At 37.7% G+C, this 22,581-nt stretch overlaps 3 protein-coding genes and 1 pseudogene across 4 annotated transcripts in view; 3 read left to right on the forward strand and 1 right to left on the reverse strand.

Annotated features, from left to right (window-relative positions):
* Window positions 1-764: 764 nt before the first annotated feature.
* Window positions 765-12,278, forward strand: LOC110049687 (sodium-coupled neutral amino acid transporter 7-like). The gene is made up of 8 exons (XM_089298677.1): window positions 765-1,689; window positions 3,499-3,697; window positions 3,965-4,091; window positions 4,854-4,946; window positions 5,566-5,626; window positions 6,784-7,046; window positions 9,079-9,278; window positions 9,490-12,278. Exons 1-8 carry the CDS (start codon window positions 1,354-1,356, stop codon window positions 9,651-9,653), a joined length of 1,443 nt encoding a protein of 480 aa, XP_089154803.1. The 5' UTR covers window positions 765-1,353; the 3' UTR covers window positions 9,654-12,278.
* Window positions 12,120-14,732, reverse strand: LOC110049699 (DNA replication complex GINS protein PSF3-like). The gene is made up of 2 exons (XM_089298684.1): window positions 14,141-14,732; window positions 12,120-12,796 (listed from the first exon to the last, which is right to left on the reverse strand). Exons 1-2 carry the CDS (start codon window positions 14,540-14,542, stop codon window positions 12,569-12,571), a joined length of 630 nt encoding a protein of 209 aa, XP_089154810.1. The 5' UTR covers window positions 14,543-14,732; the 3' UTR covers window positions 12,120-12,568.
* A 51-nt stretch (window positions 14,733-14,783) lies between these two features.
* Window positions 14,784-17,631, forward strand: LOC110049701 (dolichyl-diphosphooligosaccharide--protein glycosyltransferase subunit DAD1-like). Its single transcript, XM_020755513.2, has 2 exons — window positions 14,784-15,071; window positions 17,342-17,631. Exons 1-2 carry the CDS (start codon window positions 14,855-14,857, stop codon window positions 17,470-17,472), a joined length of 348 nt encoding a protein of 115 aa, XP_020611172.1. The 5' UTR covers window positions 14,784-14,854; the 3' UTR covers window positions 17,473-17,631.
* A 401-nt stretch (window positions 17,632-18,032) lies between these two features.
* The window catches only part of LOC149106394 (multidrug and toxin extrusion protein 2-like), a 46,196-nt pseudogene continuing 41,647 nt past the window's right edge, over window positions 18,033-22,581 (forward strand). The window contains exons 1-3 of the transcript XR_016209989.1: window positions 18,033-19,250; window positions 19,511-19,627; window positions 20,844-21,356. The product of XR_016209989.1 is annotated as a multidrug and toxin extrusion protein 2-like (transcript). The remainder of the gene's footprint in view (window positions 19,251-19,510; window positions 19,628-20,843; window positions 21,357-22,581) is intronic.

The raw sequence follows: 22,581 nt of genomic DNA on the forward strand, positions 1-22,581 counted from the left end.
CCGTAATCTAGGCTAACTGCCGAAGAATAAACCTCGAATATTATGAAACGTGCTAGCAATATTCGCAGTATAGCAATGTTAATACAGCTTGAGACTTAACATATCTTACAAAAAGTCGAACTGAAAAGCGGGTGCAGGGGATACACGAGTGCCACTAATCATTTTATGGCGATCGGGTCGAAGCCGTGATATGTGTTTCGCTCCACGAATAATTCAGATGCAAACAAGGCGATGAACAGTGGAGAATATGCGTTACTCGAGGGGTGAGAATGCACCGCGCAATTAATATCGTCCTAGAAATCCGGTGCCGTGAAACTCAAATTGAAATATATCTAGATCCATTTGGTGTTCAACTTTAAATTCATTATATCCTGCTCGCAGAAAACCAGTTAGGATCAAGAACACAATTCCAGCAGCAGATACGTAAACTTTTTCAACTACAAAAATTGAGATTTGTGTTTTAAGCCTGTTTGGGTTAGTCGTTCGTCCAGTAAGCGACCGGACGACGAGAGCGCTTTCAAGGAGGATATTGCTTTTTAAAGTAGAGGGAGGGGGGTGGGGGATACACATATCACTGGTCGCCATTTTGGAGGGGATACACGTATCACTAGTGATATGTGTGCGGGGATACACATATCACGGGGATACACATATCACGGGGATACACATATCACGGGGATACACATATCACTGTGCACCGCGGCAAAATTCGCGGGCTTGGGGCAGAATTTGATCTTGACCAATCAGGAGTGACCGGGAGATCAAGCAGGAAGGACTGGTTTCATGTAAAAAGTCACATGCCGGCAGATTTGGGTTTTCTGAGGAAGCGAGTGGGACTTCTCGGTCCGTATTTTCTGCAATTTGCCATCGGGTTTATTTTGCTGCCATCCAACAGAAGTTATATTCTAACTAGAAACAAGCAAATGGGCGTAAAATGACGCAAGGATATCATTTCTGGACATTGCGTCACAAACACCATTGAACAACTCCCTTCGACTCTTCAGTTGGATCGTCGACCGTCGTCACTGGCTTTGCGTTTTTTTTTGCCGGTAGGGTTGAAATTATACAAAGATAAGGACAAACTGAATCTCCAAGATATATCCCTTTGGAACCAGGGGAAAGGAGAAATATCAATATCTCGACGACTGCTGAGATAAAAAATTTTCACACTCGTTGGGTGAATGTGATCCGATCGAACCACGGGAAACCGGCTCACACTGTTTTAGCGGCGGAAACTTGCTTATTACAAGATTGTGCAAATTAGATAGTTACGTACGTTTTGAATCAGAACGATACAACTGTCTGAGAGGTAAACTTTTGGTCGACGTCTAAGGATTATTTTTCTTGCAAGACATGACTCATAGCCTCAATTTATCAGAACATCAAGCTCTTCTTGGAGCCAAGAGCGTCCAGGAAAGCCACGGTCATTACGAGAGCCCTTATTACAGTGGTTCAAGAATGCTAGACATACCGGTGTCCTCAAGTGATCTAGACACTACTTCGAGTGTTGGTGTGTTCAAATCTCGCTCAGTTATCCAACAACCAGGCAACAGTCCATATGTGCAGGGGCTGCCCATTTGGCGAGCAGCTTTGCTGGTTGTTAATTCAGCCCTTGGTGCTGGAATTTTGAATTTTCCCCAGGCATATGCAGAGTGTGGTGGTATCGCTACTGCATTTACCATCCAAATGGTAGGTGTTTTTCTGCTATCCGATTAATTTCTCTTCATTATACATAGGGCAACTTAGATCCCCCCCGACCCTTTGTTAGCTCTACATTCAAACCAGTGAGCATTTTAGTATCCATGCATGTCAGTTGCATCAAGGAAGAACACATCCTGATAAAAAACAAGATGTAATAGACCAATTTCGATATATTAAAATTCAGCCTAAAACAATAGACCTCAGTAACAGGCTACAGGGAATAACTACAGAGTTTGTGCTGTTTAATCCCCAGAGCCTCATCCTGAGGTCTATTGCATTAGCCAGGCTGAATTTTAATATATCAAAATTGGTCTATTGGGTACTATCAAATTAGAGTGGTTTTCAATCGAGTGTCAAAAGTAATTGGGCAATTACTTTGGTTTTGGTTTGGGTTTTGGTTTTACTTGGGGTTGAGATTGGTTGAGAAGTCTAATTGGTAAGTTATTGGTTTGGTTTGGTTTTGATTTTGCTTTTACATCACTTAATTGAAAACCCCTCTGTGCACAATATTGTTTTGAAGACCATAATGTGAACTTTCAGACCCAAGTTGAACACAGTTGTTATTGCCTTATTGAAGGTAATCAATGTGTTTTCAATAAACAAGCATGAACCAAACTTCAGATTAGGTATTCCTTTGTCTAGGGAACTCCTGATTTGAAGTTCTATACAACTGAAAAATATTTTCACAACGTGATGAAATAATATATATCAACTGTATTGTTCTTTTGGTGCGAAAGTTCACGTTACTACAGGCTGTCATGTAGTATAAACTTCATAAATGATGTGACCACTGACACGTGCTTAGCTGCAACCAACAGTTTTCCATCACAATTCACCCCTATCCATGAAATAAGCATTTCTCATTCATGAAACACTTTTTCACGTATTGGTTCAACAACATCTACAGTCAAAACCTCCCTTAAGAGTATACCCTAAAGACCAGAAAAGGCATCTGCTTAATTAAGAGAGCTGTTTTATTTATGGGAAGTTAAGAATTCTTTTTTTTGGCGCCATTACTAAGTGGCTGCACATGAGAGGTGTTAGCAGAGGTTGGAAGTTCATTCCAAGCTACCAAAAGAAACGAAGTTGAGAATACTAGATAATTTTGTATAGATCGTTTTCACGTGACGTCATCACTTTTTAAAATCCAAAACTAAAGAGCCACCAAAGTTTTTATCCTCGTCAGGCATAAGAGGCGGTATATTTATATCTGGTTACAATTTTACAGCTCAATAGCGCGCTTCGTTTGGAATCCAGAGCATTTTGAATTTCAGGATTATGGAGGTGCATGACACAAGGCTTACGATCGAGGTTGTCGAAAAATATATACTTATCTCATGATTTTGAGCCTTTTTAGAAGTTAGAGCATTATGAAAAGTGCTTATGTAAATGCTTGTTTGATCAGTACTGATAATCAGTCACCTAGACAGCCAAAGTAAGTTCCAGATGTTTACACTATTTTCCGGCCGCCATATTGGCGTACCACGGAGGTACACCAACATGGCGTTTTCATACTGGGCTCTGTAAATATCTGTGAAACATTTCGATGAATATCTGAAGTTTGGGGAAACGCACATGCCTAAAACTTGGAGAAGTGTCTTATTTAGTTATCTTCTATAACATCATAATTTCATAGCTTTTTCCACTGGATGGTTTTCGATTTATTTTTTTGTTGCGTGACAGTGAAAACAATCTATTGAACATGTGCAAAATATGGTCATTCACAGCTCCCAAAAATACTGCTTCCCTTGTCTTGCAAGTGATGTAATAGGATGTTTTCTTCTTCATCTTTTGCAGTGTTTATTAGTGTTCATAACTGGGGCATTCCTGATCTTAGCATACTGTGCAGACAAACATGGATCACAAAATTTTCAAGAAATCATCAGAGAGGTTCTAGGACCAGGAGCGTATATTGCAACACAGATTATAGTCTTGTTATATATGTTTGGTTCTACTGTTGCATACATGATTCTGATTGGTGATCAACTGGAAAAAGGTACTTGAAGTTTTTCTCTTTTATGTTATCTTTCTTTGTATAGTCTGGCCATGTAAATTGTTGAAGCTAGGGTTGCTGAAGGAACCTACAGAAGTCCATTCATCTAAAATGCTAAGACATGCAATCTCTAGGATCTCCACTTCATGGCTTAAACTAAGAGCCATGTGGAGATCATTTGAGTTCATATTCATTTATTTCTTGAGTCAGGGGTTTACCATTGGCCAGCCCTTATTATTCTGGTAAGAAATTTTTTTTTATTACTTCCAGTTGGGGAAGCTATCAACTCTCATCCTCCCTGGTATTTAAGCCGGGACTTTCTGATGTGTGCCGTGTGTATCCTGCTTCTCTTGCCACTGTGTCTACCAAAGACCTTAAAAGTTCTTAGCTATTCAAGGTCAGTTAATGTTATGTAATATGTTACTTCTCATTTTAAATGCAGTTAAATGCAATTTAATGGAGTTAACAACAAGGAGCACATTTTCTTGAGTGTTGGTGTTTTCTTGGGGGTGGGGGCTCTTTTCAGAGGCTGTTTCCCCTCCCCTTTCCCTCCCTCGTTCCATATCTTTATCAGTGTGACGGGTGCCTATTTTTTCTTTCTTCTGTGTGGGGGCTTATGGCTGTGTTACCAGGATGTGCGAGCTAAGGGTGTGGTATCCATCTGGCTGCCAATAGTGGAAGCTCCTGGATGTCTAAGGCACCCAACCTCAACTTTGCTGGGTGGTTGTAAACTCAGATAAACTCTGCTATTTTGAACTCTTGCGGGGGAAAACAAGAATTTTGAAATGGCAAGCTAAAGGGACTTGAAACAGCTGGTTCAGTGTTAAATAAGAAAATAATGATATTTGTTTTTATAATATTTTGATAATATACAGTTGACATGATGGACTGACTTTATTTTCACAAGACTTGTACCTTAAACATGTTTGTGGCCTATATTGTCGTTATTACAAAAGTAATAGAGGTTATATATTTTCATTGAAATTTCATTTGTGTTAATTAAAAATGATCTTAACGACAGTAAATTATTTAACAAATTATTATTGTTATAAGTAGTAAATGAACGGCATAAAATCATATAGGAAGCTAATTTTTGCAGCTTCTGGTTTGTAACCATTTACCCTTGTTTGTTTCACTCGACAATTATTTTTATTTTCAGTGTACTTGGAACAGTTGGAGCATTTTTTGTTTGTGCAGTAGTTACTGTCAAATATGCTGAAGGGTCTCATGTAGTTAGTAAAGAATTTATTGAGTAAGTAACAATCATGTACAACTGAAGGGTTTGTGTGGATGTTATTTAATGAGATCCATGCAGCTGCATCTTGCTATCTAGCTGGCTGACACAGGACAAAATTTAGTTTAGTTTCTTAAGTCTCTGCATCTAATGTGGTCATTGTATTGTCATTGTTTAACTGCATCATTCTCAAGCAATCTAGACATTGTACTGTACTTACAATCATATCAGAAGTAATTAATTAATAAATAATTAATTAATCAAGTTCTAATTTGGTTGTCACAAAGTTTGTAAGAAGGCAACCTAATTGTTGGAGCATGCATGATTCAGTGTACGAGATGTCTGTCCCACCAGTTTACTGCAGTAAGGCTTGCAGATTAGGAGACTATGTGGATTGCACTCATAACAGGAAGTTAGCAGTTGTTTAATATCTAGTGTGATCATCCAAGTCGGGGTAGACTGATGATGATTCTGCTCAAATTGTTGTTTCGGGACTAACTTCAGCTGGCTGATTGTATTTTTCTAGATGTTTAACTACTGATACTGCTGGGTTTGCTTTCAATGAAAATATGAGAAAGCTTTAATTTCCTTCATATGAATCAATCTTATTTCAGTTGTTGTTGTTGTTGTATCTTAGAGTAAAGTTGCCATGGACAGAGGCATTTGCTGCAGTTCCAATAATTTGCTTTGGTTTTCAGGTTGGTATTTATAATTTAGTTGCAACTCAAAACAAGTTCTTCTTGTAATGTGCAAGGCTCATTGGGTCTTCAGTGTAATCTTTAGATCAAAACTTCTGTCTCTGCCATTGTTTAAATATCAGTATCAGGACCATTTTGTTCTATTGTCTGTCAGTTAAAGGGAGAGTTTCATGGTTTGGAGCATTTCTCTAAATCAAAATACTTTTGTTTGCTTCTTATCAATGTTTCACTTTGAAAACCACACTCAGATGTAGTTCAGTAATCACATGCTTTAGTTAGTTGCGGCAGAATGACGGATGACCAAAATTCTCTGATGATTTTAGTGGATTTTACCAACGCTGTTGATCGTTGAATTTAGTTTTGACCTGTACGATTTCACTCAGTTGTAGTTCAATAATCACATGCTCCAGTTATTTGCGGCAGAATGATGGATGACCAAAATTCTCCGAAGATTTCAGTGGATTTTACCAACATTGTCCATCGTTGTATTTAGTTTTGAACCATACGACTTATTCTATGGTTGATGATTTTATGGCTATTTGCCTGCAAAATTAGGTAACTTGCTTACAATTGGTTCATAAACAATGAAAAACTGGGCCTGTGCCAAAAAGTGTGCACAGGTGAATAAACAATACAGACATGCACTGAACCGTGAAACCCTCCCTTGAATGCTCTCTCTTTGAACTTCTAAGTTAGTGTTGCATTAATTTTAGCCAAGGGTGAAACACCATTAATCCAGCTAATCCTGGCAGCTGACTTTAAAAGTCTTATCATGCTCAGAGGACTAAAAAAAAAGAATTAGAAAATAGATTATTTTATTCATGCCTCAAGCTCAATATGCTTTCTTTTGCTAGAGTCCCTAAACCCTCTGAGTCATGCTCACATATCGAAACTCTCTTATTAGCCAGGAGTCTCAAAGTTAGAAAGTAAATGGCTGATCTTTTCTAAAAGTGTATTAAAATTCTTCAGAAGGAAGTGGCCATAATCACAAGGTGTTCATATAAAGACGTACATGTAAATATAAAAATAATGTGAAACCTATTGATATGTTCATGGTCAAAGTGTTTTTTTTTTTTTTTTTTTCATATGAAGGATTTCACTGAGTGCTTCAAGTACTGCATAATTACTAATTCAGTCCAATTTGTGAATATTTCCAGTGCCATGTACCTTCAGTAGCTGTGTATGCAGAACTCAAACGAGCAAGTGTACCTAGATTTGGAATTGTTGTCATCATCGCAATGGCAATTTGTAGTACAGCTTATTCAATTACAGCTTCATTTGGCTACTTAACGTTTGGCACAGCAGTTAAGAGTGATGTGCTTTTGAGTTATGACTCTCATGATGTCTTGGTGAATATTGCAAGAGTGATGATATCTGTCATAGTTTTGTCAACAGGAGCAATGGTTGTTTTTTGTGGAAGGTAATGTCATAATAATATTTGTTATGTATTGGACGATGTTGTTTTTCCTATTGAACCCAGTCAAGTCTCAAACCAGACATCACTGCTGCAAAATGTGCAGGCCACTCCAACACAGGCTCAAAATGCTACATAACTATGATGAAATTCACATATGTCCTATTTAAGCTATTTTAGAACATGATCAAGTAGTCTGTACAGGATCAATATCTTTTTTTAAAATATGCAAGATAGCCAAGTGATGATTTCAAAAGCTCAACTAAATTTTGATCAAATATGATTAACAAGATATCAGCCAATTTGTATCAGAAGTGTTTGATTCTTTGCTGTAAGATTCCATTGGATGTGCTCCACAATATGAGCCTAGTAGTTTTGTTACTAGGACAACATACTGAGTATCAGTCCTTGCAATATTAAAGGCTCTACTAGCCACCCTTAATCTTTGCCAATGGTGTTTCATCTGCATGATCCAGCAAGCATATTGATACAGTCGAACCTCTGGTTGCGACCACCTCTTGCAAGCGACCACCTCTCCTCAGCGACCAGTTTTCCAAAATACCAAAAGGTTTCAAGTTAAATCACTATATTTGGAACCTCTTGTAAGCGACCGCGATCACTTTTAGAGATAAAAGTTCGAAATATTGTTTTGTTTTTAACCTTCCTTAAGCAACCACATGACAGATAATAGAGCGACAATTCAAGAATAAGGTGTAATATTATCGTATTCCATGGTAGTACAAGAGACTTAAATTTCTCAATAGGAAGTACTGGATTTTTTTTAATTGACTTTCCACATGAATACATGTAGAACGTAGGTTGTCACCTCCGAGAGGTGGTCGCTTACGAGAGCTTAGACCATATTGGATCAAAATTTTGCCTCAAGAGCATAATTTATGGTAACTGCAGAGCCTTAGGCATGCTTTAAATTTTAAAGCATGCCTAAGGCTCTGCAGTTACCATAAATTATGCTCTTGAGGCAAAATTTTGATCCAATATGGTCTAAGCTCTCGTAAGCGACCACCTCCCAGAGGTGACAACCTATGCTTCAGTTGACATTTTGCATGGTCGCTTACCGGAGGTTCGACTGTATGCAAGGTCAAGTTCTTGGTCTGGGTTCATTTGTCCGAGCTGAAAATCAATAAAATGTTGTAATTAGGTCAGAGTGGACTGGAAGAGAGTAAGTTGCCATGGGAATGGAATTTTCATATACATGTGTCTGTATGTGTGTTGCCTAAAGAACTATTAGTCTACGAAGTGTCTATGGTCTCTGCTGCATAATATCATTGACTGAGTTAGCTCTTCATATACTTGATATAATGCCCTCACCAGTCCTCCGATTGGCATATTTTACGCATTTTTCAAACTTGATTATCTCTGGAACTGCCTGTAATACAGATAACTTCAATCAGAAAACACCATAATTATGTTTTTGTACATTTTTCTTGGAAATCTCTGTGATACACCTAACATTGCAAAGCTGTTCAGAATGTGGATAGCAAGATATACCAGTTTTATCACCATCCAGTAGACAGATTGTTTGTGTTGTCAACACTTATCCACTGGATAGCGATTTATATTTTATGTATGGTGTTATCCACACTTTGAACTTAACTGTGCCTTAGTCCATCTGGTTTGGACAGGCTTGAGCTGGTCTTGAAGGTGTTTGCCTTACAGAGTTTACTGTATTACAGGATATCCACAGCTTGGTGTTTTGAAAGATGGGTACCTATTGCAACTTGGCATATGTGCTACTATATTTTCTAAAAGTCCTTTCCAATAATTCTTTCCTGGCCAGTTGGTTTTGCCATTGGAAAGGATCATTGACCTTCTGGGACTTGAGTCCCTTGCGCTCGCAACTTCATTGCTCAAAAATTGCCCTTGAGGGAGACAATTAAACAAAAGACTGACCAGAGGTTGACTTGTGGCAAGTCTAATGCTCAACCAAAAAGAATCCCATCATTAATCTCTGAAATTTGCAAAATGGTTAATGAATGATCAAAAGGCTTTAAATTTGATGCATGTCCATGTCTTACAGGAGCTGTCTGGAGGGATTGTATCTGGCAGCCTTCAGAATGCCTCCATCCTTTGCTGAAACGAATGAATCCAGACGACGGGTTGTACAAACATTAGTGTGGTTCACATCGTCCCTAATTATTTCCGTTTATGTAAAAGACATACAATATGCTGTAACTCTTATTGGTGGGCTGGCAGCATTGTTTATTTTTTTCTTTCCAGGTAAGCAAATCACATTGCAAAGGTATAATTTAAATGAAATTACCATTAGTAAGAATATTGAATGAGTTTATATCTTTGACTGATGCTTGAACGTCTTGCAGAATTAATGATTTCATGGTCTTTCCATATTTCTGTTATAAACAATTCTCCGTGCAAGTTATATTGACCAGTCATCAAATCATTCTTTTGATTCTGTTTTCTTGTTTTTCAGGCATATGTCTCGTTCAAGAAATGCTTCAGTACTCATTTCTCACAACCACAAGAAAGTTGTCAATTGTCCTTGGTCTCTGGTATGTTGTTGTTGGAGTGTTTATATTTGCAGACTCTGAAGTGTTTGCCATAATGCAGGACATCAAAGGAAACAGCTTGTACTAAGCTGACCACTTGCTTCAAGGTAGCATCTTCATGTTTCTGTGGTGCCCAGCCGTTACTTTGCCAGCATGCCCTGATGACAAACCAGTTCACACTACAAGTGCAGGAAAACAAACTCTGAATGCCTGATTATAATGAACAAACTTTGTCAAACAAGCCATTTGATCACAACACAGACACTACACTTTATCACATGCTTTGAACTTTACATGAAATACACAAAAAAATCGGGAGTTTGTTAAACTGAAGTTAGATTGTACCATGTCATGAATTCTATTCTGCAGTGTTTACAAGACCACACTTAGGAGAATAAGTGTAACACTAGTCTTTTTTATAGACCATTGTATTATTTGTAAAACCTGCAGCCATAATTCCTAGATTTGGAATAAGAATACATTAATTTACATAAGTAATTGTAACACAAGGATCTGTTGATCATAACAGGGGTGACAACTCCAACTACTATCGGCAGTATCACAAAGCAGTGAAGATTGTTTCAAAAATTCAGTGTATTAATCTCTAGTTTTCCAGAAAAGGGTTTTATTATAACTATTCTCATTAATTTCTTTAAATTCTCAGCAAACATTTTCTGTTCTGCTGCAAGTGTTTATCAGAGTTGTCACCGTCTGTGATACTCCCTCAAAATTTATTGGGATGGGTATATGCTTTCAGAGTAATATTCATTTATAGCTATTTATTTTGTTAGTCCATACAATACTTTTGGGTGTCCCTTTTGTCACATTCAACAAAAATAATTACAGTTAATATACTTGTACTTATTACTTGATATTTTAGTAACTCGCTATTGTAGTAAAATATCATTGGCATTCTTAGGTACTAAGGGTTAATCTCACTGTGAACAAGGTTTACTTTGTTATTTATCATTAAATGAAATGTGTTACTGTTCCTACAGTCACCAATTTATTAAGAACTAGAACATTGTTTCCAATTTTTATGAAACTGTGGTTAAAAATTCAAAACAAAAAGGAAAATCAAAAGGGAGATCATTGTTAATGGTTTTTTGAATGTTTCCAAATTGGTTTAATTGGGTAGGTTTATAAGAAGGGTAACTATTGTGTATTTTCATCGACTGCTTTGGATTAATCTGGAGCATTTTTCTCTTCAAATTTATATATTATTGTAACAATTACCATAGTTTCTATGTCTTTAAGAAATTACATCAAATATTTGAAGGTGTCTGGACTGACAGTGTTTTACATGTAGGTTAGTTTGCTAATATTAATTATTAGTGTTGCCGTAAATTCCTCGGCAAATTAAAACAACCTTTTAATGACTCAGACATTCTAAATGACCGTTAAAGGAAGTCCTTGCCTGCTTGGAGGAACGTTATAAATTTTTTCCATCTCAGAACACTATGGATCGCAGCTGCACTCATAAAGTGCATTGAGAAATACAGCAAGTTTTGGTTTTTGTCCATAGAGGTTAAAATTAATGTTGTGTTTGGAATTTAGGTGTACCTTCACAGAGTGATTTATAACATGCACCAGTTGTGCAACATTTTTTCCAATCACTAATTTAATTTTGCCACTAGAAACAAGGGCTTATCAATAATTATTTATTACTGATTTAAGTTTTTACATAAGCAATATACCTCGCATTTCTATGGTTTACCGTCCAATTTAACCACTTGACATGTGGGAAGAATGCAGAAGAGATTGTCAGTCATGAGGTAAAAGTGGTTGTCATACCTCTCAACTCAAAAATGTTTTCCAATTGGAGGAGAATGTGTCACATCATGGACCAAACCTCACTAAATCCCTAGGAAAACAACTTGAACTTTTGACTCGCTTGATCAGGTCGTGCACTGAAACTGCATCAAATTTGTGTGCCAGCAAGCATTTAACTTGTGATTGGGCTTTTTGGGGTGCAAAAGGGTTCTTTTTCTCCTTTCACCATTCACGGAAAGAAAAAATGTCTGATTGCACGCTAGCCATCATTGAGCAAAAAATTTTTAACATTCTTTAGTGATGTACAAGCTTCTTGAGCATTTTTGCAAAGTTCTGAGGGTTAATTGCACCAATGAATCATTGAGATGACAGTGATATTGCTTTTCTATGATCTTCATGTCATGGCATAATGGCTGCGATAGTCAGTCACTATTCACCAATCACAGCCTTGTGCTACTGCATGACCTCTGGTTATCATTTACAATAATGGCAAATCAATAGGCTTTGTTCGATATATCAATATTCTAACATGGCTCCAAAGCTTTCAGATCAAAATTGTAAATTTTTTGTTTCTTTTGTCTCTCAATTCCCAAAAGAGACTTGGATACAAAGAAAACAACACCGAATATAGAAGTTTGTCCTGAAAGCCTCAGAGCCATGTTAGAATACTGATATATTGAACATGGTGTATTAGAGAGAAACAAGGGAAGAGTATAAAATACATCAATCAAATTTCCACAATTATTTTCTACAGTAATAAGAATTGCATCACACAAATAAATAAGAAATGAAAATGCAATCTTTAATTTCTGCTAACAGGTATGTTCTATAATCAAGCAAATATGTAGATAGTATTATTATCATAAGATTGATAAAACCAACACCACAAGTGTCAAAATTTTGTAAATTGACTGGAATAAAGGGACTTTAATTTTACGAATACCATGGTGCTGGTGATTGTATCTAAAATTTTTAGTTTGCACAAGTGTTGAAGCTTGTTCTTAGACTTAGATGTGGCCGAAATAATTTGGGGAAAACTAGTTGTCAGTGAGGAATCTTGTGTGAAAGAAATACTGAGTTGATATCAAACACCAGCCTGATCACAGTACAGAATTGAGGGAATTTCTAGATATCTCTGGCATACTTGAGTGAAGCTGATGATGAGCCATTGTGAGGCCTTGTATCTCATGATGATATTTTAGGAACTTCCATAACAAGCAAAATAGAAGGTTACTCAATCGTGGATCTTTTGCGTTTTTTGTGGTTCACAACAGTTTCTGATGTGGTAAGTTTTGATGTATTGCCAGCTTCCCACTGAAGAAATTCAGAAACTCCCTTGCGCCCTGCAGAGAACACTTGCTTTTCAATGTGGTCTAGCTTATTTGTCAACAGGGAAGCATCTTCATTTGCAGCGTTCTGAGATGAATCCATGATTTTTCGAAACCGCTTGATAAAGGTCTAGAAAGAAAGAAAAAATTTACATCAACAGTTCATATTTAACAGACCCTTTTATCTAGGATAGTATGCATGCTAAGACTGGTCAATTTTACAGGACATTCTTTAGCAAAACCTGCTTCCATATGCTTCAAGACTTTCTCAAAGGTTAAAGGTAAAATGGAAATTGACCTTGTTTTTTTCCACCTACACTGTAAGAGATGGATCCTTTTTTCTCTTTTTTTTTTTATTCTTACACCAGTTATGGCCCAAAAAGCAATGATTTTCAAAGTCTTTACACTTCAATTTTAACCACTAAGACCATTGCAGGACCATCCCTCTCCCCCAGCATTTGGTCAGTTGCCTTAGCAACAGTACATTGACAAATGTCCCTGAAGCTATAAAAGAGGTCAGTTTGAAGTTCCAAGAAAATTTGAGAGGAGTGATGACACATATTAATGAAAATCCAAAACTGAGATTATTGAGACTCAGAGGCAGAAGGAAAAGCACAAAGATGAGACTTAGCAACTAGTCACAAAAGGATTTCTAGATTGTGGCACCGTCTGGGGAGTTAAGGTGGCTCAACACTGTTTCCCGCACTTAAATTTTGATAGGTCACTAGATGCTACAATCATGGCATTAAAAAGCTGCCCAATCATTGGCGAACACGTTATCATTTTTGTGACGCATATGTTACCATAGCAACAGTATGACCTAAATACACCCTTAATTACAGCTTTAGGGGCTCATAATTCAAAAACGGCACTGTGAAATTTTTTTGTATTATCAACTCTTGATAGGCATGATAAGATGCAACTTTTGGTAAAGATTTAACAAATTCTTTAGGTATGGCTCAGAGCCACCTTAAATTTTCAAAAGATTTCACTATGCCGTTTTTGAATTATGAGCCCCTAAAGCTGTAATTAAGGTTGTTTTTAGGAGGTCATACCATTGCTATGGTAACCTATTGTGTCACGAAAATGATAACAGTGTTCACCAATGATTGGGCAGTTTTTTGATACCATGATTGTAGCATCAAGTGATAAAGAGTGGTTATAACGGCCATCAAAACCTAAGTGCTGGAAACTGTTTTGAGCCACCTTAATGCAACATTGTAATCCTGTGAACAACAACAACCAGATATTCTAATTGGGGGTGAACACCTAGGCTCGGTTTCAGTTCGGGGGAGGAGTGTGGGCTTGTTTCTAGAACAGGGACTGGAAATGGAGCCTAGTGGACATCCTTCAACTGAAAAAACATTTGACCCGAGGGGTCTCGACTTTAAACATTCCCCACCCACACATGACGAAAATAGTTATTACCACCCCACCCCACCCCGCCATCCAAATTCCTTCACCAAAAACATACCTCTTGCATGGAAGAAGCCATTTGGGAATTTTCTTCAAAATCAAAATGAAGCAACTTCGTCCCAAACTCGTAGAAGTAAGGTCCTAGTCGATGAAGATCCACAACACTTGCATCAGCCTTAAATATCTCCCTGTAGCTATCTTTGTAAGCTTTCGGAATGTCCACTGTGACTATCTTTCTTCTTCTGTTGCAGAGCTCTTTTGCCAGCCAAAGAGGCAGTTCGAGTTTTGCGCCAGCTTGCAGATCGTTTCCTTCTGAGCTGGGATCTAAGAAGCCCAGATTGTAAATCTGTGCTTCTAATTTAGAAGGAATTCGTCCTTGTGTAGCTATTATATCGTCGATATCAAAATAATCAAGTTCTGAACTTGGATGTGAACGAAGCGGTTGTCCGGCTGAAGCCATAACTAAGTCCAATGAGCAAAATAACGCTCTTTTAAGGCCACGGATGAACCCTCACAGACTTAACAGTTGCGTCAAATGACAAACAGTGGATTTTAAAAGAATCGAGTAGCAAATTCAGCGTAATTTGTTCACATAGTTTGAATCGTTCGCAAAACTGAATAAAACAGACATTCTTCGGCGCCAAAAATTTGAGAACTAGTGCCAGTCCTAAAAGGTGAAAATTACCCATCATGCCAAGCTGCCTTCTGTTCTTTCTTTGCACACGTTCATTGTGGGGAGAAAGGATTGCTATTTGCTTCACGGGGAAGAAATATGGATACTTTCTCCAACATAAAGAACATCCTGGTGAAATTCTACGATGAATACAACCAGACGACCCCAAAGAAGCTCAAGATCGTGGATGCGTATCTGTTTTACATTATGCTAACAGGGATCATTCAATTCGTCTACTGTTGTCTTGTGGGGACTTTTCCGTTCAATTCCTTCCTGTCTGGTTTCATTTCGTGTGTTGGATCATTTGTTTTAGGAGGTAAGGTGTAGTATAGAGGTTTAATGGTGGTAAGCTTCCCTTGATATCCATGTTCCGAATATCCATGGTACTGGTGTCATCCTGAGCGAGTGACACGTAGTTCGCAAGCTCTCGGGAGACACGTGGTGTTTGCCTACATGATAAATACATGCACTAACAAGTCATAACAGCTACAGAAAGACTTGTAGAACATGTGTAAATGCAAACTGCAAGAACTGACTATATATTTCTAAAAAAAAAAACTCAGTGTAAAATAATGTGAAGACGTATGAATAGAGTGGCTTCCTCGAAAAAAAATCAGATGAAAAATAAGAAAATAGCTCAAATCAACCACAGAAGTCTTATTTAAGTGCTGAGAAATTGGAAATGTCATTTTCTACAAATTGTTCTGACTACTTCAGTGGCCAGTAAAGCCTGGTTCACACTTGCTACATAACAACACAACAGGAAAGTCATGCAAATTTGAAAAGCATTTTATGTCACCAGTGTGAACAACACAACATAATGACAGAGGAGGGACGTAATGACATAAGCATAATAACATAATATAATTTTTCAGCTATTTTAGGCCAAATAAAAGAGTAATAGATTTTTCTGTTTTGGTCTGAAATAAGGTATCCCTTACTGCTTTTCTATCTACAAGAGCAACAAATTATTGGACATGGCAGAGATGAAATTTAAGTGTCTTAACTTATTCACCAAACAGCTGGGTGTGGACTGAAAAAGTAGAATTTGTTGCTTTAAAAGTAAAGGAGTTATGTCTACATGTTTATCCAGTCCTTTTATCTTGGATAACAGCATTCTTGACATACCGGAAGCAAGCAGTTAGAATCGGAAGTACTTTGTCTGATTGGCTGACACTAAAAGGAGGAGTGCCCCAAGGAACTAAATTGGGTGTAATCCTCTTTACGGTGATGACAAACAGACTGCTCTCTGACTGGCGGCTGCGCATCAAATATGTCGATGATACCAGTGCTCTCGAAATAATTCCAAGGAACTCCCCTAGTTTCCTTAATGTTGTGGCCTCAGACATTCACAATTTTGCCATTGCTCATAATATGAGACTCAATCCAACTAAGTGTAAAGAAATGCATATTAATTTCCTACGCAACTCCAATTGTCTCATTAATCCCATAATAATTGGCGGCAATGTCATCAAGAGTGTCAATACCTATAAGATCTTAGGAGTTATTATGGACAATGACCTGAAGTGGAACTCTCATGTTGATTACATTATTAAGAAGGCTTGTAAGAAGTTATATTCCCTTAGAGTTCTGCGCAGAGCCAGGGTGTGCCAACCCAACATGTTGAGGATATACCTTTGCTCAGTTCGGCCAGTTTTGGAGTATGTAGTACCGGTCTGGCAGGATATTCCTGCCTATCTGTCCGAAGCCATACAGCGAGTACAAAAAAGGGTGCTTAACATAATTTACCCCAAAGCAGAGTCGTACGCTCATGCATTACTATTAGGTAAACTAGATAGGTTAGATGATAGAAGAGTACACTTGTGCTATAAATATATGGCGAAAATGAAGTCCCCCACCCACCCTTTGCATCATCTGCTCCCCAGTCCACTCCTGGAAGTGCCTAACTATCCCTTAAGGCAGAAAACACAAAAGTATTATCTTTTCCAAAACATTCAGGCCTGCAGGACAAAGAGAGTAGAGGACTTTTTTACATTTAAATATTTTATGTGACTCAATTGATAGTATCACTGTTATACTTGTAAACATGCAGGCCTGCACGACAAAGAGAGTAGAGGACTTTCTTACATTTAAATATTTTATGTGACTCAATTGATAGTCCCACTGTTATATTTGTAAATTACTGTACTTTAGATAATTTAAGATTGTAAAATGTACTCGTTAATTCAGTTGTTTTACTGCAAGAGAGTTTTAATAAACTACTTTACTTTACTTTACTATTACTTCACTATGTATGGATTTGATGGCCTGAAATATTAAACTGGGGTATATAAGAAAGATAATTTTATTTTGGGCTGAAAAGATGGACTAGCATCTCATCCAGGGGGTGTGTAGAAATACTCCTAGTCACTTCATGCTACAGAAACTCGGATAAGCTCCGGCCTGATGGCCTGTATGCAAACTTAAACTGGAAAGATTACCGACACACCTCACTAAAAATTCCACACCACTAAAAATTCCCCTGAGGAGAACCTTCATGGAAAGAGAGAATGAAAAGAGAAATCACAATACATTTTTTGCATTCTTGGGGGAAAATATTGATTTTATCTTGTGTTTTCATTCCAGTTTGTCTACGAGTTCAGAGTAATCCTGCCAACATGTCAGACTTCAAGGGAATCTCACCAGAGAGAGCATTTGCCGACTTTATCTTTGCTAGCGTCATTCTTCATCTGGTTGTCATGAATTTCATTGGCTAACATGGATGCAGGATGAATGTGGAATCTTCTTCAATGGACAGAAAAATGTTACAGAACTGTTGTTTTTTTTGTTATGATTTCAACCCGTATAAACTTAAAAGACCATTGGAATGTCACAAATTAGGTCCACACTTGTATGAAATACATAATTTTCCATAATGTCTCATTAGTACTTTTGTTGGCATTTGTGAGTTAGCACCCACTCTGAGTGTTGCCTAGAGAGACTGCTCACAGGGTACTGTTGACTTTTGATCGCCAAACAATCTTAGAGGTGGTGTTACAAGGGACAACTTACAACAACAATTTCTTTGTTACATGAAAAATTGAACTCTGTGTTAATGCGTCGATGGGCTTCTCAGGACCCTTACACAAATGACTTGGAAAACAAAGTGCTTGTTTTGTACAAAAGCTTGCATGCTGTTTTTTAGGCTACCTTGTACCCATGTCTCTAGTCCAACAGATGTAGCGCCCTCAGGATAACATGCATTTCACAGATTCCTTGAACCCTGATTCAAATCAAAGCTTATAGATCTGGCTATTCAATAATTTTATTAGGTTTTCTGGAAAATTTATTGTTAAATTTTCCATAAATTTTAAACGAATTTTTTTCTCAGCATCAGGAACTGATTGATTGCAATTAAGTCAAAGAACATTTTGAAAATTGCTATAAAAAGTTACAGAATGACCGCACATAAATGACTCTAATCAACATAATTTTTAGAATTGTAAATTTCTCAACTGACCAGATTTGAGTGAAATTGGACAAATCACCTTTGAGTTGTAACTCTTCAAAGCGTCTCCATCCTGGGCAGCGAAAGTTAAGCTTTGAGGAAAAAGCTCTTGAAAAAAAAAAATCAAAACAGCTGTGTCCATTTTCTTGGTGAATATTTGCTCTTAAATTTCTTTCAAAGAAAAATAAACGCTGTAACGTGACGTTTCGGCATCATCTTGTTGCCATTATCAAATGTAGATTGAAAAAGGTTCAGCTCAAATATATACTAGCTTAGGTGTTCAGGAGTCAAGAAAAATGTGAGGAACAATGTCTGCTAATTAAACACTTTTGCTTGACTGGAGTCCGAAACCTTATTTTTCTTTTTTAAAAATGTTTTTCTATACCTCCTTAATTTTTTTCCGTCCGGAAGCTTATTGTTCAAAATTGATTTTTACAGAGAAAAACGTAGCCTGTGTACCCCCTCCCCTCAAATATCCTCTCCCCGATTTTGTTGCGGGGCTGGGGGTGGGGGGGATGACAGGCTACCGTGCGTCTGTTCAGTGACAGATCATCGTTCCCAGGGTCTTCTCTCTTCCTAAGTGTGAAACGCAGACTGCGGACTGAGGGTAAAATGCAGACTAAGGATAAAATTCAGACTACTTTTCTTTTTAACTGAATCTACAATTACCATTTCCATTGTTGAGAAGCTTAACGCAAACACGGAGCGTTATACAGGCGAACCTGAGTGATATTCAGGCTAACCGGAGTGCAGATTTTCACTACGACTAGCATGAATAACCCTATTTTATGGTCAACACTGGATAATCAAAGTCTGTAGTCTGCAGTCTACATTTTATCCCTGGTCTGCAGTCTGCATTTGACAGTGACCCTGAATGACCGACATCTTCGACCCAAAAGATTTTTCTGCCCGTGGGGGATCTGTGTACGAGATAACAGCATAACAGCCAGCAACGGCAGCAACTCGATGGTGCAATCCTCGTGTGTTCTGGAAAAGCAGCGCTTTGGATCGGAGCCGTAAGAAGCGAAACTATAGCGGTCGGACCAGGTAAGGCCCGGTTTAAACGTCGCATTTTACATGCACCGAATCTGATTGCCGAATTAAGTGCATGTAAAATGCGAAGTTTAAATCAAATGCCGAACTTTAATTCGAGTCGACTCAAATATTGTAAATTGCGACGTTTAAACCGGACCTTAGTGCAGTGACATAAGAAAAAAAGATTGACTGCCAGCTGCCTGGCTTACCGTGTTATGTCCAGATCAGATTGCGACGAACATGAGCTTATTTATAGAATGTGATTGTTTCAGTGTCACAAAGAAATTTGAGAACCCGAGCTGGGCAAACAAAGAGATCAATGATACTGCCAATCCACCGGAATATCAGACCACCATTGCTATGGCTATTTGACATTTGGCTCGATCAAGGTGAGATGCATCCCTTTTTTTTTCAAAAACTTACATATGAAGGTGCATCCCTTGCAGTCCTGGGTAAAGAGTTTTTTACAATAACTGCAAAAATTCTTGTGTGCTCGTTGCTAATTTTCATTGTCAATAAGTGGACAGACATATGAATTTATAATCTATGCAATGTTGATGAGACGAGCGAGAGCAGACAAGTCGACAATTACCGGTAGTTAATGTTAAAAACAAATTGATGTCAGTTTTTCATGCATCTGCTCTGTTGTTGAGAAGACATTGAATTTCATCATAACATTGTGTAGTTCCAGAAAATATCCAGACCTCCCCCACAGAAGGGATTTTTTTCTAACACCTCCCCACTCCTCTGGAAATTCCAGTTAAGCTTCATACATTTCTTTAAATGTTTTGGTCTTCCAGAACCCCCCTCCCGCCAGGAAATTCCAATCCTTTCTGTGGGGGAAGTATGGATATTTTCTGGAACTGCGCATCGTCAAAGTAGTCTGCAGGTTTACTTGGTTGTCGCCTCGTGGATCCACAGCTAATTTGACAATGTTGCGATGAAATTTATGATCAATAATATGACAGGCACATGAAAAGCAGATGTCAGTTTGTTAAATGAAGGTTAAATTTGTTAAATGACCTATACATGTAAGTGCCTGCCACCAGGGGGTGGAAGGGTACTCCCTCTATCTAAATGGGCTATATATATTATACTTGACACAAAATATTCTGGAAAGTTAGTGTAGAGTTTTTCAAATGAATGAATTACAGAACTCGAAAAGTCCACATTTCCTCACGACATATTTAACCTGATTTAAATGCTCCCCACTTCTCAGGAGCCCAAAATTCGTAATTTGCTTGCGTCTTCTTATTTTTACTATGGTGCAGACAGGTGTGACAAACCTTTAGCTTAGTGCTGTGCTGTAAGTTTAATGAATTTATGTTCCTAGTACAATGTGAGATAATCAGAACACAGATTTATTGATCCTGTTTTGTAATCAATCAATCAATCAGTCAGTCAGTCAGTCAGTCAAAGTACGATTGTATTATGGAACAAACAGTACTTTTGGTAAAGTTAATGTTTTCTACTCTTACAAAATTATACATGTAAAACATGTTTCTTTGCTAACCAATCAAGGCACAATTGGAGAATCTAATTTATGTCATTAATCTATTTTATATCATTAAACAAAAAAATAAACTATTTAATGAATGGTTGCAGATCACATCACAGAAGCTAATACATGGCTGATGATGCAGAGAGCACAACACTACCAAACAATGAATTTTCCATACATGTTAGACGAGAAGGCCATCAATGTCTGCAGGGAAAGACATCTGGTTGTTGTGGTCGAATTTGGTCAGGAAGCACGGTTGCTGAAATCAGAGGCTTGTTTACTTTAGCATGGCCGACAGTATTATCTTACTTCTTCTAACATCTGGTCTCCATGATTACCTTGTTTTTTGCGGGACGTGTTGGAGAAGTAGAATTAGCAGCAGGAACATTAGCTATTTCTTTTATCAAAGTGACTGGAATATCTATTTTCACTGGCTTGTGTTCTGCCTTGGAAACATTAAGTTCCCAAGCATTTGGAGCCAAGAACTTTCGTTTGGTGGGTGTTGTGCTGCAGAGAGGGGTGTGGATTTTGGGAATAATCTGCTTACTGACCTGGACTCTGTGGATTAATTCTGAGTTACTGTTGTTGATAGTGCATCAGAAAAAGAATGTTACATTGTAAGTATTAGAAATATATAATTACTGAATAATGGATCGGTCATTAGATGTGGTGAGGTGGGAGAAGTGGGAAGGTGCTGGAAAGGACAATATCAGAGTCCTGATTCTTTTGTCCAATTTTCCAACAGTTTTAATATAACCATTAAAATTATTTTTAATATAAAACAAGAACAAGAAACAATAATTTTTACAATGTATATGATAACTACACTGTAATGTTCACAAATAGAGCTTTTCATGGGATTTGTAAAACTTATTAACCCTTTCACTCCTTGGGGTAATTATGGATAACTAGTTTCTCCTCACAATATACCAACACTGACAGTACATTTACAATGAGATAGGTAACAAATATAAAGAAAATTATCCACTTTGGGATATTGTTTTAAGCATACAGTTAATAGAGGGGACTGGTTATGAAGTGCAGCAAACATCAAAGGAGCAAACAAGGACTCCAAGATTTATGTTGGAAGGTCCACGACAATGCACAATCTGTCATACACTTTGCATGAATTACGTAACCAACACGTTTCTATTGGTTAGTTCCTCAGTACGGAGTAAACAACCATTGTGTTTTGTGCACCGTCAAGGCCAAAAAAGCGAACAAAAACATACAAAAAAGAACTTTGTCAGGTTTCATAACCATTCCCCTCTATTAACTATGTTTTAAGTTACCAATTCCCAAAACTATTACTAAAGTGGAATTTTATGGTCAGACAAGAAGGAGAATTTGCATTCAGATCTTGAGATTGACACTGGGGTTAAGGGCTAAGCTGCATGGCTGAATCTGGTGTGTGTTGATATATTGTATGTTATATTATCCGTCAAATATTTTTGCTCATGTGCAATTGGTCTAAACGCGTCACTAGACCAAATAACCACACGTAACCACATGTAAAAGTAGGGACTATCTGAGGATATTCCCCAATTTTCAAAACTGCGCATGTTGTGAGACTTATAAACACAATAGCTTCCATTTTGCGCAAAAATATGTTCGGATATTGTCTTGTTCCAGAAAATATCCATACCCCTCCCATGGAAGGTTTTTTTAGCTTGAACCCCCCCTCCCTACCCCCTCAGGAGATTCCATTTTAGTGTTTTACTTTCCTTCAAAAAATTGGTCTTTTGAAACCCCCCTCCCCCGTGGAATTTCCATTGACCTTCCTAGGGGTGGGTATGGATATTTTCTGGAACTACACATTTGTCCTTTGACTTGGAAATTAAC

This window comes from Orbicella faveolata, unplaced genomic scaffold, assembly GCF_042242905.1.
Source record: "Orbicella faveolata isolate gen_17 unplaced genomic scaffold, um_ofav_v1 contig_3, whole genome shotgun sequence".
In the NCBI taxonomy this organism is placed as follows: Eukaryota; Metazoa; Cnidaria; class Anthozoa; order Scleractinia; family Merulinidae; genus Orbicella; species Orbicella faveolata.